Source organism: Echeneis naucrates, chromosome 5 (assembly GCF_900963305.1).
Source record: "Echeneis naucrates chromosome 5, fEcheNa1.1, whole genome shotgun sequence".
Classification (NCBI taxonomy): domain Eukaryota; kingdom Metazoa; phylum Chordata; class Actinopteri; order Carangiformes; family Echeneidae; genus Echeneis; species Echeneis naucrates.
This window is the reverse complement of record NC_042515.1, coordinates 23068889-23086616: the sequence shown is the minus strand read 5'-3', so window position 1 is coordinate 23086616 and position 17728 is coordinate 23068889. Positions and strand designations below refer to the sequence as shown.

At 39.9% G+C, this 17728-nt stretch overlaps 1 protein-coding gene across 2 annotated transcripts in view; it reads right to left on the bottom strand.

Annotated features, from left to right (window-relative positions):
• The window catches only part of cdk18 (cyclin dependent kinase 18), a 46465-nt gene that overhangs the window by 4690 nt on the left and 24047 nt on the right, over positions 1-17728 (bottom strand). The window contains exons 3-15 of one of the 2 annotated variants that reach the window (XM_029502093.1): positions 12528-12657; positions 10811-10949; positions 10436-10492; positions 9371-9485; positions 7878-7972; positions 7576-7638; positions 6485-6608; positions 5916-6036; positions 3838-3935; positions 3600-3705; positions 1019-1061; positions 833-923; positions 24-101 (exon numbers count right to left, since the gene is read on the bottom strand). In XM_029502093.1, coding sequence (XP_029357953.1) covers positions 24-101; positions 833-923; positions 1019-1061; positions 3600-3705; positions 3838-3935; positions 5916-6036; positions 6485-6608; positions 7576-7638; positions 7878-7972; positions 9371-9485; positions 10436-10492; positions 10811-10949; positions 12528-12657 — 1260 coding nt within the window. Of the gene's footprint in view, positions 1-23; positions 102-832; positions 924-1018; positions 1062-3599; positions 3706-3837; positions 3936-5915; positions 6037-6484; positions 6609-7575; positions 7639-7877; positions 7973-9370; positions 9486-10435; positions 10493-10810; positions 10950-12521; positions 12658-17728 lie in introns of those variants that run through there. The other variant, XM_029502095.1, reaches the window with a different exon arrangement.

Below are 17728 nucleotides of genomic sequence, written 5' to 3'. Positions count from 1 at the left end.
TATATATGTGGCAGATGTCTCACCCAAAGGCTGGAAAACAGAACTGCGGTGGCCAGGGTCCTTCTGGAGCTGAACTTCTCTGAGGGAAAACACTGAGGCAGCTAAAACACAGAGAGAAGAAAGAAGAAAAAAACAAACCCTTGTGTGGTCTCTAATTTGAACTGGCACATGTACTGTTCAGTTAGCTAACTGCAGGCTATGCTGCCAAGACACACAACACATTGCAGCACCAGATTTCGTACTTTACGGATTGTTCACATCAGAGGTACAACTAAATCTGGCAACTTTGGCAGCTACCTCAAGAGCCTATAAACAGCAAAATGGCACTTCACTAACCAATAGGTGACCTCATGGTGGGTTGACACATCACAGTGTCTGCCATTGAATTTTTGGGATCAATAAAGCACATCTATCTATCTAGCTATTAAAAATAACGCGCTTCCTTAAAGACTGCAGTCTTCGAGTATCTGTTAGTATATCTTATGATGACAGCATGACAGGAGCTGTCACTAACAAGCTGCATGTAAATACTTGGCACCTTGAACAAACTACCTAAATAACTGCATGTAAGATTGTAAAAATATCTCTGGCACAACATTTAGACTTGATACAACCATTCAACTTCATAAAACCTGCTGTGTTTTTTGTTCTGTTTTTTCTGAATTTCTTTTTGTGCAGTTTAGTCAAAATATCCAAAAGGACCAAAAAGCACAGCAATAAAGGTGACAAGTGATGGAAGTGCAGCATTGCTTTTCACTGCCAGAGCTGCCAATGCCTGAGGACCTCAAAAAAGGCTTTTTTTTTTTTGTGCGTGTATGTGAGCGTGTCTTACTGTCTGCCAAATTGTGTATGTTATCCCCCAGACTGAGGAAGTAAGAGTGTCGTAGAGCAGCTTCAGATGAGATTCTGCTCCTGGTGTCGTACTGCAATCATAACATAAAAACAGCCACTTAAACCTGTAAATTCAATAAAGTCTCACAACCATATGTTTGAAAGCAATTGAACTTTTGTCTCTTACCAGCAGCAAAGCTGACAGCAGGTCAATCCCCTCTGTGTCCAACCTGGTGGGACACAAAGGAAAAAGTTCAGCTTCTACAGTGGCCATTCAAGAGAGAATAATTCTCATAAAAAAATAATAATGGAATGATATTATCTTCATGCGTTACCTTTTTTTAATCAAAGAAACTCCCAAAAATACTTTGGATTAACTTTTATTAAAAACAACAATTCAGTTTTATAGATGAGCTGAATGTAACAACCAAAAAGAGCACAGAGAGTTCCTAGTCGACGACTTTGCTATCCACCAGATTGGAGATTTATCTTCAGCTCATCAAAACATGAAAGTAGCAAGTTATATATTAACCACAAATAGAATCGGAATGGAATTGCCTGCATATAGAGTAAAACACAGTTGTTAACAGATGACAGATCAGATCCTGCCAACTTCAGTCGGAGGTGCTATGGTTTATTTTTTCTTCTCATGATGCACATGCACATGATCAGGGTGGGACAATATTCTGTCTGCTTTCTGGACCACCCATTCTTTCCAGAGAGAGCAGAGGTCCTTTAGCTGGACCCCACTAATTTTTAGCACACCCTGGTGATGTCATTCAGACACTTCTTATCCTTCACGGACAGACCACCGATCCAGCAAATAAAAGAGAAGGTTTAATGGACTCTCAATGAAAGTTTGATAAATGAAAGGTACATAAAATATTTCTGCTGATTCTAAAAGAGTTGAGTTTCCTCAGAAAATGGATTCTTTGGCTTGCTCGCTTTACAATATTATCACTGAATTTCAGTTGCAAGTCAAACACTGTGCCCAAGTACTTGTATGTTTGTACTACTTGAACAAACATGGATAGTGCTTGGTTTGGGGTTGGCACTAGATTTTCTGAAGTCTATGATTATTTCGTAAGTTTTAGACACATTTAAGTCGAGCAAGCTATCATCACACCACCTGACAAATTCAGGGAGGGCACAACCATGATTTGATTGGTGGCCCTGAAGGAGAGACAGAAGGACTGTGTCGTCTGAAAACTCAACAAGGTAGCTGTTTTCCTGAGAGGATCTGCAGCTGTCTGCGTAAAGGATAAAAAAAAGGGGAGAAAGGACCCAGCCCTGGGGGGAGTCTGACAGAAGACATCTGTCCATTCACAGAAACCTGCTGCAGTCTGTTTGTTAACTAGCTTAAAATTAAAAATAAAATCTGATCAGGTAGCATAAAATGAGAGGCTTATTATGATAGATTTTTTGCATGCATTAGGTATCTGACCACTCTTTGCACACATTTGAAAAAAGGGTTGTGAAGATTTACCCAAGCTGGTCAGCACAATGTTGCAGTGTGCGTCCACATATGGCGTCTGGGCCGGCAGCCTTCCCCTTTTTTTTTTAAATTACTTGTTTCTGGGATATCTGAATGTCATTTTGGGGTTTCAGTGACTCTCTTAACTTCAGGACATCATCTGACGGGGCTTTCAAATCTGGAGAACAGGTTAAAGGCATCTGGCAGGTCAGCATTGTCCACACCTGTTATCCTGGTATGTTGTCTGGTATCACTAGTGTTCGGGTTGATAGCTGCCATAGAATTTACTCCTTGCCAGGCTGCCCTTAGGTCCCCACCACTGCATTTTTCTCCTGTACTGTATTTTTGCCTTTCTTATTTCATTTTTTACTTTCCTGGAGACTGCTTTCTTCTCCAAGGGGCCACTGTAAAAAGGCTTTTTCTTTTTATTGATAATACTTTTTAATTTCTTAGTTACCCATGGCTTGTTGTTTGGAAAGAACCTTTATTGTAGGGATAACTGCCTCAATATAAAAACGTATGTAGGCAGACACTGTATCAGTAAATTCATTCAAGTCGTCATCATCGTCAGCATGTTTTTGATGCATTGCTAAGATTGTAGACTAGCAGGAAAACTGTAAAGTAATATAGAGCAGCTGAGCTGCTTGGCATCTCAGACCCAGTCAACAGTTTCAAGAGTGAGCTGTTACAAAATCCTACTTGGTTCAAACAATAATCTCTTTAGTCCAACTGGCATTAATCCCTTGAATTAGTGCTTTTGTCCCAAGTTTGTGTTTTAAAGTGAAATACTAAATTTCACTTTAGGAGTCTAGATTATATATTATATATTATACCACGATTATAAAGACTTATTATAAATTAATAATCCAGCAATATAATTTTGTTCAACATTATCTCTTGTACTTTTGGCACCTCACTTATATTTTCAGGCTAATGTTTTTGCAATTCACATCGGTAATGTTTTGAATTTTTAGCATTGTCATCACATACACACATAAATGCAGTCTATTGTTTAGTATAGTATTTCTACATGATAAATAAAACTTTTACTTAAGTTAAAGATATGAGCAGTTCTTCTACTACTGGCTGACATGCTAAATTAAAGTGGTTAAAATGGATGGCCAGGATGTTAACATTATCATCTTAAGCTTATTAGCATTCCAACATTAACATTTAGATTCAGCTATTGTTGTGACCAAGTTCAGCCTCACAGACCAAGCGGGACTGCAGGGCTGCGCACAGTTAATCTTTTGCCTTCAGTCACTACTCAGCTGGAAAGCGAGTTAAATAATACCTGGGCACATGGTTGAGTAGACCTTGAGGTCTGTATTGGGGGAAGAGGTAGGACCTAAACTCCTCATTACTGCTGATACTAGGCCAAGTCTCCTCTGTTGGAGTGCCTGAAAGACAATGAACATCATCATCTCATGGTCATCGCATGTTCCACGCTGTCATAACAACATGTGTTCTCACATCTCATATGAATTTTAGTCTGGCCCGTGGGCTGTCATTATATTATTTTGTTCTCTTACCCATCAGCCTAAATATAAGATGTAGTTCCTCCTTTACAGTGGCTCCAGGAAACATGGGTCGACCTGTTGCCATCTCATATAGGATACAGCCCACACCCCTGGAAGAAAATGCAGACGATGAAATCATGCTTTGGAATATATGAGGCGCACTTCAACAGAGACACATGCTTCAAAGATTGCTGATCACAAATGGAAACATGTATGGTGTGAGTGGGCAAAGTGGAGGATTTTGTTCCATCCAGGGCGGTGTATTAAAGAGGTTACTTATAGCCTGATCAGAGGATACGCAGCTATATGCCACAGTTTTCTCACCAAGGCAAACTGTTAATGAGCAGAATCACATTAGAATAGTGAACACAGATGAATAACACTCCATCGTGCAATTAAGTGTGTTCAGGACTTAACCTACAATATGTGGTTTGTTTACTGTGAACGACTGCAGCATGTGAACTCTGTTCAGGCCGAGCCCGAAGCTACACGGTACCCCCTGTATGTACGCATGTTCGGTGTGGGCACATTATTACTGCTTAATAATAGTATCTGTGCCAATAATAACAAGTCTCATCTTGAGTACTGATCCTGACATCATTGGGACTTATGCCAAAGCCAAGAATCTGATCAATGTTTGGTCAATATTAGACTGTATATCGCACTTGATTTTCGCTTTTCTTTTGCTGTACAGTGCAGTCATCACAGTTCAGAAAACAAAAATGTTTTATAATTTGTGATTAACAAAGGTAAAAAGTAATTCTTGATGTTCTAGTGAGGATTTTGTCCTGTCTCGTCATTTCCTTTTAAGTCTGCACCTTACCCCTGTCTTCCTTTCACCAGATGCACCAGATTTTAGTGAATTGCTACTTTTCTTCTGTTGTCCTACATAAAATTGGTGCAGACATATATATATATATAGACACACCTCAATATAATGAATAATAAAATCACAATTATTAATAATATATTTTTCAGCTAATTTATGGATTTTTATGGGTAACGAGCTTCATGCCGCCAATACATTTAACGTCACATCAGACCAATGAAATTACCCAACAGGTCACAGTGGACCAATGAAATTGTTCACATTAAATTAAACGCACCCACGCTGAATTCTTCAGATCAGTCATTCATTTTGTGCTTAATGCACACACCCTTATCATGGAAAATACACGAAGCAATGCATATGATGCAGCTTTCAAGTTAAAGTCAATTGATCTGGCGAAAAGGTGAAATCTTTCTGTGTAACATAATTCCTGCCATATGCCATTTCCTCCCATATTTCAGACACCTGCGGCTTATAAACAGCCTATAAAGCCTATAAATGTACAAAGCAGTTTTTCTCTTTAAATTTAGCGGGTGCGGCTTATATAATATATATTATGTAATTCATTTCAAACAAACTGCCTTTACGCCAGCTAAAACCCTGCAACAAGAGGAAGCAAAAACAAATCATCCTCATCACGTTAACAACACTTGATCCAAATATTCCCAACACAAACAAATAGCAAAAACATGTTAGAGGTAACATTGAAAATAGCATGCACAAGTGTGCATGCATCATATGTAGTATTTCGATATTTTACATCAATGCAAGTCTGTCCAAGCTGGTTTCACTTGGCGCCTTCTGTAAACACTTATGTTGTCTTTGTTATGTGCACACAAGTGTCAGCCTACTGTGAAGAAAACTGACTGTGAAGTTTGATGCCTCCACTTTGTAATTTGCCTATTGCCATCCTGATTTTTTGAAACCAAAAGAAAACACATTTGTTGGAGAAGGTGGAGTGGAGGAGGAGTGAGGGCTGCATCTGACCTACTCTGTACTCTGTACTCAGTCAGTGACCCTTGGCTGTCCATGACCCTGTCGTCGTGTCACAGCTGTTCCTTCCTTGAACCACTTTTGTTTAATGCTGACCACTGCAGACAAGGAACGGCCCACAAGAGCTGTGGTTTTGGAGCTGCTCTGTATCAAGTCATCTAGCCTTCACAATTTGGCTGTGACTATTCTCTGGGGCAAACAGTCATAGTGCAGTATCTGCAGTACACCAAAGTAAGCAGATGGGCAAAAATGTCCATGTACTACTCACCACATGTCAATGGGTGTGGAGTACTCAGTCGAGCCCAGCAGCACGTCAGGGGGCCTGTACCACAGAGTTACCACCTCGTTGGAGTAGGTTTTAGTGGGCACAGACTTGGCTCTGGCCAGACCTGAACAACACAGGATGTAAGGTGGTGAGGCCTAGTGGCAGCTGGATGACAGAATTGTGCAACTATTTAAGCTTGTTCACTCCACTCCTCTGAAACATTAGGTTGCAATAAAGGCTGTATAACACTGTTTCCCTAGAAAGTCCCCTATAGATCTGTTTTGCCCTAGAGAAATGCCACAATAGTCCCTCTGTCAGCTAATCTGTAGTTTTTACTTCCAATGAAAAAGTCAAGGGATTTGGTTAATGTTTCAACAGAAACCCGAGGAAATTCAGAGAGAGGGGCACAGTTGCTAGGATACAGGAAGTAAGGGTGCTAAAGTAATCAGGACAGAAGGTCTCAGAATGGCAGAAAAATATAATTGGACAGTGATTGTGGCAGGGAAAGGATTTTTTAGAGCTATTATTTGCATTATACACACACAACATATATATGTGTGTTATTTTCTTACCAAAGTCAGCTAGTTTGAGCTCTCCCTTATCATTGATGAGCAGGTTCTGAGGCTTTAGGTCTCTGTGGAGGATCTTCCTCTTGTGGCAGTAGGACAGACCCCGCAACAGCTGGAACATGAAGATCTGTAGGAAATTAACCAAAATCATAAACAAGTACTGTGCATTCATCGATATAAAAAGCTTTTTTGCTTTGGGGAGGGACACAGGTTTAATGGTGGTTTGAAGAATCTTTGAGCACTCTGAGTTACTCTCATCAGAGTTTTACCTTTTTTCAATTGTACAGTAAAATTACTTCAAGTTGCAATCTGAAAAATTTATTAAAAGAATTAAATAAATTAATTGTGCTAATGCAAATTAAACATTCAACTTGCTGACGTGAGCTTAGCAGTTGGAACTATCATTCATTGGAAAAAAAAAAGTCTCTACATGAGAAAATGATGGTCATATTCAGCATTTTGACCTCAGATGAGTTTGAAATATTGCAGGGAATAATAGGAGAGCAGCCGCGAGTGGAGGCAAAGAGCTGCAGGCAACAAACAGCTACTCTTCACAACGTGTCCGGCTTGTTGCACACTCACACTGCATAGTTTGTTTGGATGTAACCTTTGTTCTACAGCTTGGTATATGTACATTAACTTGCCAGTAAATCAACCAAGACTTTTGGTCAATTTTCCCTTTAAATTAAACAGTGTTATATAGGACCAGGGCAAAAGTTAAGAAAAGATTTCACTTTATCAGCAGTTCTAAAATTAGTCCTGTGTTTTGCATTTCACAAGTAACAAACAAAACATGAAATATAAGCCAAATCACCATGCAAAATGTGCTATCAGACAGATAATGCTTCATTAACGCTTGATTTTGGTTTGAAAAAAAAAAAAATTCTGAAAACATTGGATCTGAAATTGAAACTCTCTATATGACAATGTGACAAATGGCAAGATGACTCGTATTCAAGTCTCAATTACAAATTTCAAATTTTTATGTGTCAGCTGAGGTGTAAACTAATCCCTCGTGTCTTTGGTACAGTATGTGCTTTTCTGTTGCAAATTTTGATGTAGCAGCTGATTGGTCATTTCCTTGTGTTGCTCACCTTGACATTGTGCATGCTCATGAGATTCCCACAGCTGTCCAAATACTGCTTAAGGTCACTATCCTGAAAAAAAAAAAAAAAAGAAAAAACTAAACTGTCTGTCTCTGTGTGGTGGCCCCGTGATGGACTGGTGACCAGTCTATGGTGACCCCGCGCTCGCCCAGAATAAACTGGGATTGGTTCCAGCTCCCCTCGTGGCCCAGAAACAGATTAGCGGTAGAAGAATGAATGAATGAATGAACAGTATCCACTTCTGCATTTATCGATGACACCATGAGAAGTTGCATACTGACTGTACTCACAAGATACTCAAACACCAGAGTGAGGCAGCGGTCGGTGTGGATAATGTCATGAAGTGTGACGATATTGGCGTGCTTCAGATTCTTGAGAAGAGACACTGTGTGAACAAAGGAAGATTAAGAGGTCAAGCAATATTCTCCATGTATCTTAAAGCATTCCTACAAAACAATGACAATTACATGACTTTGACAACAGCCTGCTCAACAGTTCTATGCTATTACTTAAATGGGCATAAACTTGTGGTGTCCAGAACATAATTATGTGGAACATGTGGTCAGTAAACTCCGTACAAATCCTGCACCAGTGTGCTCTAGTCGTGGAAAACAAGCATATTGTTTTGCTCCTCCTTGTATTATGTTATCAACTGAAGTTTGCATGCTAACCAGCTAGCTCGTTGGTTTTGTCATTTCCTTGTACCAAGATCAGCAGTGTGCTAATTTGTAGCGTTGCTCAGAGGATGAATGATACACTGTCAATAACTTGTAATTTCTAAGAAGGCTGCTAACTGAACATCTGTAAATAATAACAATGGATATGTAGCAAAAGCAAAACTTATAAATAGTCTTTGCCAGTGTTGGACCTATTTTGGCAGTCATGCTGCTACATGAGCTAATGTTCTCCGAAGCAAATTCTTAAACAAAAAGAAAATTTGTAGCTCATGGAAGATCATACGCCAAATGTCGGGATGGTTTCATTCAAAGTCTGCTCGCAAGCAGTGATAAAAAAAAAAAAAAATGTGTGTAAAAGAAGCCCCTGATCCACACCGGTTCAACTTGGTTTCACTTTCCCTAAGTCAAAGGGAAGAAAATGCCTAAACACTCAATTTTCCATGTGACAAGAATTAAAGTAATTTTCGAGTCTTGGGTCACACATTTAGCAATGATGGCCATTTCCTGTTGGCTCCCACATTGTCTTTCACAGAGACAAGTGTTTGAAATGATCCATCTATAGACCCTGTCGAGCTGGAAAAATATAGGGAGCTTGTACACTTTGTTCCAGCATATTTTCATTGTTCCCTTCTCTTCGTTATGTGGAAAATTTGTACAATCCATAAAGTCAAAATAGCCCCAGCTATGGAAATTGGGTTGAGATGGAAATAATAGAATTTACCTTTGAGTAGAGATGAACAGCTAAGATCGTCCAGTCATTATATTTCTAGGTCACACCTGTCTCAGTTTTTATTTTTCACGCTTGAATTATACTTATCTGAAACACAGAAGAAGTCTTTACAGAGCCGCTAAGTCTGAACTAATGCACCAGCATATGGGAGCACTCACTTACGTTGACCTTGACCTTGACATTGAGTCAATGACATGACAAATGGAATGGCCTGCTCTCTCTGCCTGTAACTTGCCCTCGTATTAAATTGAACGTTAAATGACAACAATCAATTCCTTCTTGTAATGTTGATCTTCGAAATATTATTTGCTGAGGGTAGCACACATTGCCCTCAACCTTAAGTGAACATTGTGTTTGTCCGTGTGTGTGTGTATACCCTCTCTGATTGCAGTGCATGGTGCTCCCTCCTCGTGTTCCAGTCGTATCTCCTTCAGTGCCACCAGATTCTCTGTTAGCTTGCTTCGCCCTTTGAAGACTGTGGCATACGTCCCCTAAACACATGCACACACACACAAAAAAAACATAAAAAAAGTAATACAATAAAATCTATCCATCTATCTATCTATACACACACATATATGTGTGTGTGTGTGTTTGTGTAGGAGTGATTCTGATAGTGTTGCACATTAAAACTCATAAGAGGAAAAGGTTAATTTGATTGGGATCTGTTTACTTTCTATGCCTGTCTACTTTCATTTCCATACTGCAGCGTATTAATATAAGCATTAATTCAGCAAGATTAATTCAGCCCGCTGAATGAGGTTAGAAGCTCTAACCTCTGTCATACATGAGAGGAGCATCAAAAAGTTACTTAAACCCATCCTGATTTAAACCATTTATTCATTGCTTTTTAAAATATATTCCTTCTCTGTTTTCATTTCTCATTTTGCTTGCATATTGTTTCTTCCATATATTTCAGTTCAGCATTTACAATGCAAATTTTGTAAAATGAGCTGGCTCAGTAATCACTCATGGGAAGTCATATCCTTTTTCATTAACATGGAGAAAAGTATGATTTTGTGTGAAAGTTTCCTCTGTTTTAAATAGACCTTGAAAAGCAACATGCCTAAGCAAATGGTATAAATGTAGTTTCAACACTGTTCTTAATCTTGTGAAGCTGTCCCAGCCATCCAGAACTAATGCAAGAAATTGGGACTTGTGTCTTATTCAGTTAAATCAACTGAGCTAATGCTGACCCTCCCTCAGTATTAAAAACTTAGACCTCTCTGAATCAGCCTGATGAGTATAATGAAAGAGAAACTGTGGTCAGCAAGGTTGACCCATTATACCAGGGAGTTGGTTTATTCATGTTTAATAAGGTTCACTCCTGTCTTAAGTTATTGCTTGGAGGCAGCAGTGGTGGAGCAATGTCTCAGTTGTCTTTATTAACCATCTGATAAATATCACCATGGGAGTGTGTAAGTATTTGGACAGGACATACCTCACCCAGTTTCCCAAGTTTCACATAGGTCTCCAGTTTCCCAAATCCTATGTCAGACTGCACGTAAAAAAAGAAAACACCAGACTATTCTGTTATTTCCTTTGAAAAGATCACATTAGCAGACATAAATTTGCAATTGGTATTTAATATTTCATTTCATTTAAGTAAGCATTAAGTACTCAATATAGAAATTTTGAAAATATGTATTAAAAAAGAAGGAATTCGTATCTATTTAATTACAAGAAATGTAATCCAAAATTAGATTTATGTGAGATTTATCATATAAATCCATTTGAAGTGGTAAATAAGTCATTTTTATGAAAGTCAACTTGGCACAGATACAGTACAATGTGTTGCAATAGAGAGAGCACTGACCAGTGAAGCACGTCGGGACATACGACTGAGAGGTTTACAGAGCGGTGAGTGTTCACTCTCCAGCTGCAGCTTCTTGATAAACTCTGGAGGCAGGCGGATGTCCATTGGCAGGGACATCCGCTTACTGACATCCTGCAGCAAATAAGCAGATATTAATCCATTTAGAACGTCTATGAATGTCTACTTGTGACATTATTTCTGGCTCAAAAAGATACATGTACTATATAAACACAGCAACAGCCCTAAATCAGCCCAGTTGCTCATCCTGCACGATGTCCCGCTTCCATGTTACTGAACAATCAAAACAAAAAGCGCAACATTCATATATGTACATGTTACCAAGCGTAGCATCTCTATGAGAGCTGTGTATTTGTAAATGAAGTTTGTATTATGATAAATAAATTACTTAGTAAAGGAAGAACTACCTAGAGAAAGCTCTATAAAATCATCAGTTGTATCAAAAAAGTAGGGTCAGTAGTGAACTCGTCCCGTTTAGATGCTACACTGCCAATGTGCTGCTTTTTCTAAAAACCTAGAACCCATTAATTCTCCAAGGATTTGAAAAGTCCCTTTCGTGTAGGCTACATCCCTCTATGACTCAGAGAAGAGGTCCAGGATATGTTTAGCATGTTTAGCATTGACACATACACTGGGTTCTTCTTTTTTCTGCAGTGTTTTTTTCCTCTCAACCTATCTTAGTTTGTAAGCATTTTAGCCTGCTTGAAAACAGTCTACTTTGCATATTGATAACTGCAAAACACATCAATTTACATTTTTCCAAAATACACTATTTGAAGTCCCATTAAACTTGATGTCATTCGCTAGGTCTTTTCCTTGAGAGACACCAGACGCTGACCCCATCAAAAACAGAATCAAGGACAAACAGAGGGAAGAAGTTAGCAGCTTTTACTTTCTGTTGTTCTCATCTTATTGACATATCTGTCTTCTCTTCTGTCACATTTGCTCAAATAACTTTCTATGACTGCAAATGTGATTATTTGGATAATTTTCTTGAGCTCTTCGCTTTTTATTGATATAATGACATAATTAGAGAAGTGCACAGTAGGTGGCGGTATTGCAATCTGCAAATCTGCATAACCATACCTGTAAAGAAGGAATGTTTTTTTTTTTTAACGCAGAGGTATAAATCCCCCCTTTCTCAGAAATAGGCAAATACATTTCATAACTGAACTTGCCCAGACTGTCTTCGCTCACAGCTCAGTGTCACACTCCAAATTTAGTCTTCATAGCACCAAGTCCTCTCTGAGAACTCTTTTCTGTCTGGGATAGCTTCATTTGCCTGTCTGGAACAGATTGTGTGGAGTATTACAAAAGTATGGAGTGAATCACACCAGCTCCATAGGGACTTTTTTCTGAAAAGATGTAACTGTGAACTCTCACATTTCCAATAAGAAGTCTGGTGCTGCAGGATGGTTAAAGGCCTTGAAGGTGACTCAGCACATTAAGATGGCAGAGGTGCATGCAAGGAGTTACTCCTGGGGAACCATAACTACTACTAAGAATAACTACAATTGACTTCTTCATCAAACTAACTTCTAAACCTTTAATGTCTGGAACGGACTGCCCTCATAGGTGGCACGTAACTCACTGTTGCAGAAAAACTCAGCAGCTTTTGAGGCGAACACTTGCCTTTTGATCCCTTATCTGTCATATCAACCTGCATCCTCTTACAGCTGCCCTTCAAGCTTACCTCCATGAGAAGCGTCTGTGTTGGGCCTTGCTGTGGAAGTGGAGATGGGATGGAGACTGAGCTCCTGGTGTGGTTGGTTCAGGACTCACTGGACTAGCATCTTGAGATGGAGGTCCCAGTCTGTCTGGAGTCAAGCCTGATGTAAAAAAAAAAGAAAAAAAGAAAAAAAAGTGAATGATGAAGGAAAAGGCTGGCCACTGCACAATTTCAGAGCAACTACAAGTCTCATCGTTTTCCAAACCTCTAAACCTCGGGGGTAAATTCCATTCATCTGTGTTATTACCTGTTGCTTCACAAGAAAATGATTGCTCATCCATCTATTCAATTAGTAAACTTGTGTTCTGTATGAACACAAGTTTTTAAAAGACAAACAAACAAACAAGCAGACAAAGTCAGCAACTAACTAACGGAAAAAGGATAATTTGGCAGCTGAAGGGCCAGGCATTTTTCTGTGGTCAAAAACTTAGTGAAACCCTAGTGAAAAGTAAATATCCAGCTTCAACTGGATTATTATATTATTTCATATCATATATATTATATTTTAAGTCAGGTAGCTTGCCATGTTTGTGATGCAATCATTGATTAATTAACATGTTGTTTTCCTGATGTCTCTTACTAAAAAGGAGAACCTTTCTCCTTTTAAGTAACCCACATCAGGCAAAGTCTTCATACCCCTCCTTTACTGTTGCTCTGTCAGTGGAGAAAAGGAACACAAAAACAACAGTTACTGATAAATATCCCTACATTATAGATGTACTGGAATAGAGCAAAGAAAGGCATCAGGGACACACCCACAAAGTTGACTCTTGCCCCCTTGTTTTCAGTGATGAAGCTCATCAAGACTGCAGAGGAGATCATAATTAGGCTGCGGAGGCGAACATGTCAGGACAATTATACTGAGCATGCAAGCATCCATAATGTCACAGCTTTCACTGTGCCGTGGGAAGAATAGACTTTGATCATCATCATACGGCTGGTGTCTTTTGAGTGCTGCCAGCTGTGAGGTTTCAGCCACAGTTTGATCTCTGTTTTCAATGGCAAGTGGTAGCTGCCTCACTGGTGCAATGAGCGTGGGTCGTGAAGTGGACATGTGACATGTGGACATTTTATGGGCCGCCTTCAGGTGTGTTTATGTCTGCATATGAGGCACTGTATTCCCTTGTTTCCATAGGGACAATGGCTGCCAACTGAAGCAGGCCTATGTGTCTTAAATGTCTCTTTAAAGCCTCCCCTTCAACACATGCACACATAAGAATATGCACGGACATAAACATTTACTGATTGCCTTTCTCTTACCACAGGAAATTCTGCAGTGTAGCATCATTTAAATAAACATACACGTGCTCTCATCTAACAACTGCATTTGTATTGCTTAAACTAAGAAAATAAAGATGTGAGACAGATAGAATCGACAGTGACTCTGTCCTCTGGTGGCCCCTGAAATTAAAACATTTTTAGCTGAGTAAAACAAGGTGTTTTAAACAGGCTGAAGTGAAGTGAAGCGTCTGACGTGAAGTGAAGGCCACTTTGCGCCAGATTGATTGACAGTCTAAATGAGCTGCAGGGTGTTTGTTGGTCATTTGAATATCATAGTGACAGAGCTCCTTTGAACTCACGATGCTAATTAGGGTCCACAAAGGCACTGCTGACACGAGCACATGCACATGCACGCCTACGGCCACACTGTTTCTGATAGTTCTGAGATATGGATGGTTCCTGGCTGGAGATCTTGCAAGGAAAGGACATTGCAGTATTATACACCACACAATGTTTTTGTGTCATATTTACCTGAAACTGTAATTGCACAGTGGAGGAGGAAGCTGCAGCAAATAGCCCTAGAAATCTGTTGGACAACAAGCTTCACAAATTGAGGCAGAACCAGCATCAAGGCTAAGTTTTTTTCTTTTTTCTTCTTTTTTTGTGATCGTCACATTAAGATTCACAAAGCTAGTCAGAAAAGAAGTTGCTTAAGCAGAATGAGGAATACTTTCTTAATCCCTGGAGGAAATTCTGCCGTCTGCTAATTTATATTCTAATACTGTACTTAAATTGTATAGCCTGATGTCAGTAAGAATGAATGATTTTCTGTATGTTTTTGTCCTGCATCAAAGAGGGATTCATCATCCATAGCTGCGGTTTCTGTTATCCACCAGGGTGTAATGAAGCTGGCGGTCTGAATATTTTAAGATGGTTTCCATCTGCTTCTGTGTACATTTTACAAAGTATATATAAAATATAAATATAAGCAGTCTAATGTCGCATGTGTTAGGTGATGGGCGGTGCAATGGTGCAGTTCATGCACAGCCAAAACAGTAAGTCTTGAACAACAACCAGGCCATCCAATAAAATCAAGATAACTAAACCTCACCAACTTGGTAATAAACACAGTGTGCGTTTGTGAACTAACAGACTGTTCCACAAAAGCTAATTTAAGTTAACTGACTTTGATCAGTTCATCAGCACTGATACGTCATAGTGGTGAATGCAATTACCGTTGATATGTTATTAACACGCTCATGTGGGAGCTCAGCTTAATAGCTTTAATTGGACTAATATATGAAAAGTGAACAGGGGGATTCTGCCCAATGAGAGCTATTAGTGTTTAGTCAAGGAGTAAGTCATAGATACAACTTAAGGAGACATAGGACCTATTCAACACACACAAATCTGTACCGACAGCAGATAAACTAAGATAAAGAAAGTGTGTGTGTTTCTGTGTTTATGTTACTGTATTAAGTGCATTTCTGTGTGCTCAGGCAGCCTTAGGTTAATGAGATAATCATGCTAATGTGACTATCTTTGTGTTGTTAGCACGACCTTGATGTTCCTACTTGAAAATATCAAAGAATTTAATCATGTGAGAAGACTGATCATGATCATGAACTGTGGTGTATGTTCAACCAGATTATGATGCTCAGTGCTGGACAGACAATATCCACACACGGTTATTATAGTTCTCTATCAAAGGAAGAAAAATGTTTAGGAGAGACCCATATAGGGGAGCCCTCCTGCCCCGTGGTTGGGCTGGTGGATGCCTGGGTTGGCAGTCCTGGGGCCCTGGAGGATGGACTGGGTCACTCCCTGTGGCGATTGGTCCATTGTGGCACTGCGCCTTGGTGGCTGCTGAGGGTTTCAGCATGGGTGGGTATCAGCGGTTCACTGTGGATGGGGTGTTGGGTGGGAGGAGTGGCGTGGAGGGGGGCCTCATCTCCCGCTTCTATGTGTGTAAGATTTAAAAAAAAAAAAAAAAAAAAAAAAAAAAAGAAAGGCAAATAATGGTACAACAGGAAATAGCATGCTAACATGCACTAAGAAGGACAATGGGCATGGGGCACCAAACAGCTGGTTAAAGAGCAAGAAAGATGTATTGTGTGTCATGGCTGATGGCTGCATTTATGATAGCAGCTAAATGAGAGCCTCTAATGAAAAGACTCGCTGCAGCTGCCACACTGGAAATGGCACAGGCAATCTGCCAGTTGAGTCCGATGTACGACAAAAACAAACCAAATGCCAACACACCTTTGTGTATTTTTCTGAACACACAAACACCTGGACACGGGCAAAATAAGGAGAAAAAAGAGAATCAAGAGGAGGAATAGGTCGTAGACTAAGCTGAAGAGTTGGCAGAATTCCACTACCAATATGAATGCTTTCCAGCGTGCAGTCCTTGCATAATAACTAACAAAAATTAATACGTCACGATGGAATTACAGATGCACCAGGCTTGCAGACATGGTTAAAAGAGGAGGTGGACATTCATCTGAATCACTTCACAATTATTAGAGCAGAAAGGGAGACCATGGAAATGCTGAAAAGTTAGGTGGAAGGCTCTTGATGGTTATAAATTGCAGGTGGGAAAATAGTTTCACTATATGTTAACCTGTCAAAACTAAGGACCTTGAGCTAGTTAGGCTGTCATTTAGATCAGATTACCTTGGATGAGAATTTAGATAGATAACTGCCATTTTAGTGTGTTCACAGACCGGAATTCTCATCTGCAGCAGAATGCGTCACTGACAGTTATGATCAAGCACTAGATCGGCAGAGTAACCTGTATTTCTATTAGGTGATTTCAATAGCTGTAATATATCACTTCTGCTGCCGAACCTAGAACAACACGCGTCTTGTCCTACCAGGAGGAAATGGATAAACAACATTGGATAATATCTGGTTATTGCATCACAAGATGCCATCTACCACTAGGTCGCTCCAGCCACATTGCAATGCATCTACTACTGTGTACATTGCACAGCACGCTTGAACCAATAAGATGATTGGTGATTTGAGCTAGCTTTACAGGTATTATATGCTGTAGATAAGTGTGATCTGAGTGTAATTGTACTGGAAAGGTAGAAAGTGAAGAATACTGGACAGTGTGAATGCACAGATTATTGATTGAACCCTAGCCCTTCTGGTCCAGTGAAGGAAACTGTTTCAGTGCCTGCCTTGGGGGCAGCAGGTTGAATAAATTATTAACTAGGTAGGAGGAGTCTCCAAGAATGGATCTGGTTCTTCTGAGGGAGGCTCATCCAGAAAGGTCAGAAGGCAGCCAGTACTCCTCTGTGCTGTCTTTATGACCCTCAGCAGAACCTTTTTGCAACTCCCAGCATAACATGCTGAATATGTTAGCATGTTAGTACACACTTGATCGTGGAGCGGCTTAAGGTCACGAGCAGTTTCTGTTCCAGTTTATTTTTCCTGGGGATTCTCATGCTGTTTGTAGACTAGGAGAGCTCTCCTTGGAGGTATTGACCTCTTTGAAATTTAGAAGATGACACCCTCTGCAGACAATCCCCACTGATGTGAAGAGTGTTGTGGTCCCCTCTTGTCCTCCAGAAGTCTGTAACAATTTCATTGTGGTTTTTGTATTATTCAGTTGAAAATTATTGGCCAGACACCTCATTGCAAATTATTGTATCTCCTCTCTGTAGGCCATGAGTCCGACCATGGCGTTGTCGTCTGCAAATTTGATAATCGTGTTGGAGGGCACACAGTCATAGGTGTATAGGGCATACAGGAGTAGACACAGCCTTGTTCTGAGCCAGTGCTGAGCGTGAGGGAGGAGGAGAGACGAAGATCCAAGCAACATGGACTGTGGTCTGTTTAGTGTGAAGGTCCTTTATCCAGGTGCAGGTGGAACTAGGGAGGTTTAAATCCAGCAGTTTGTTAATCATTGAAGTCTGTGATGATGGTATTAAAAGCTAAGC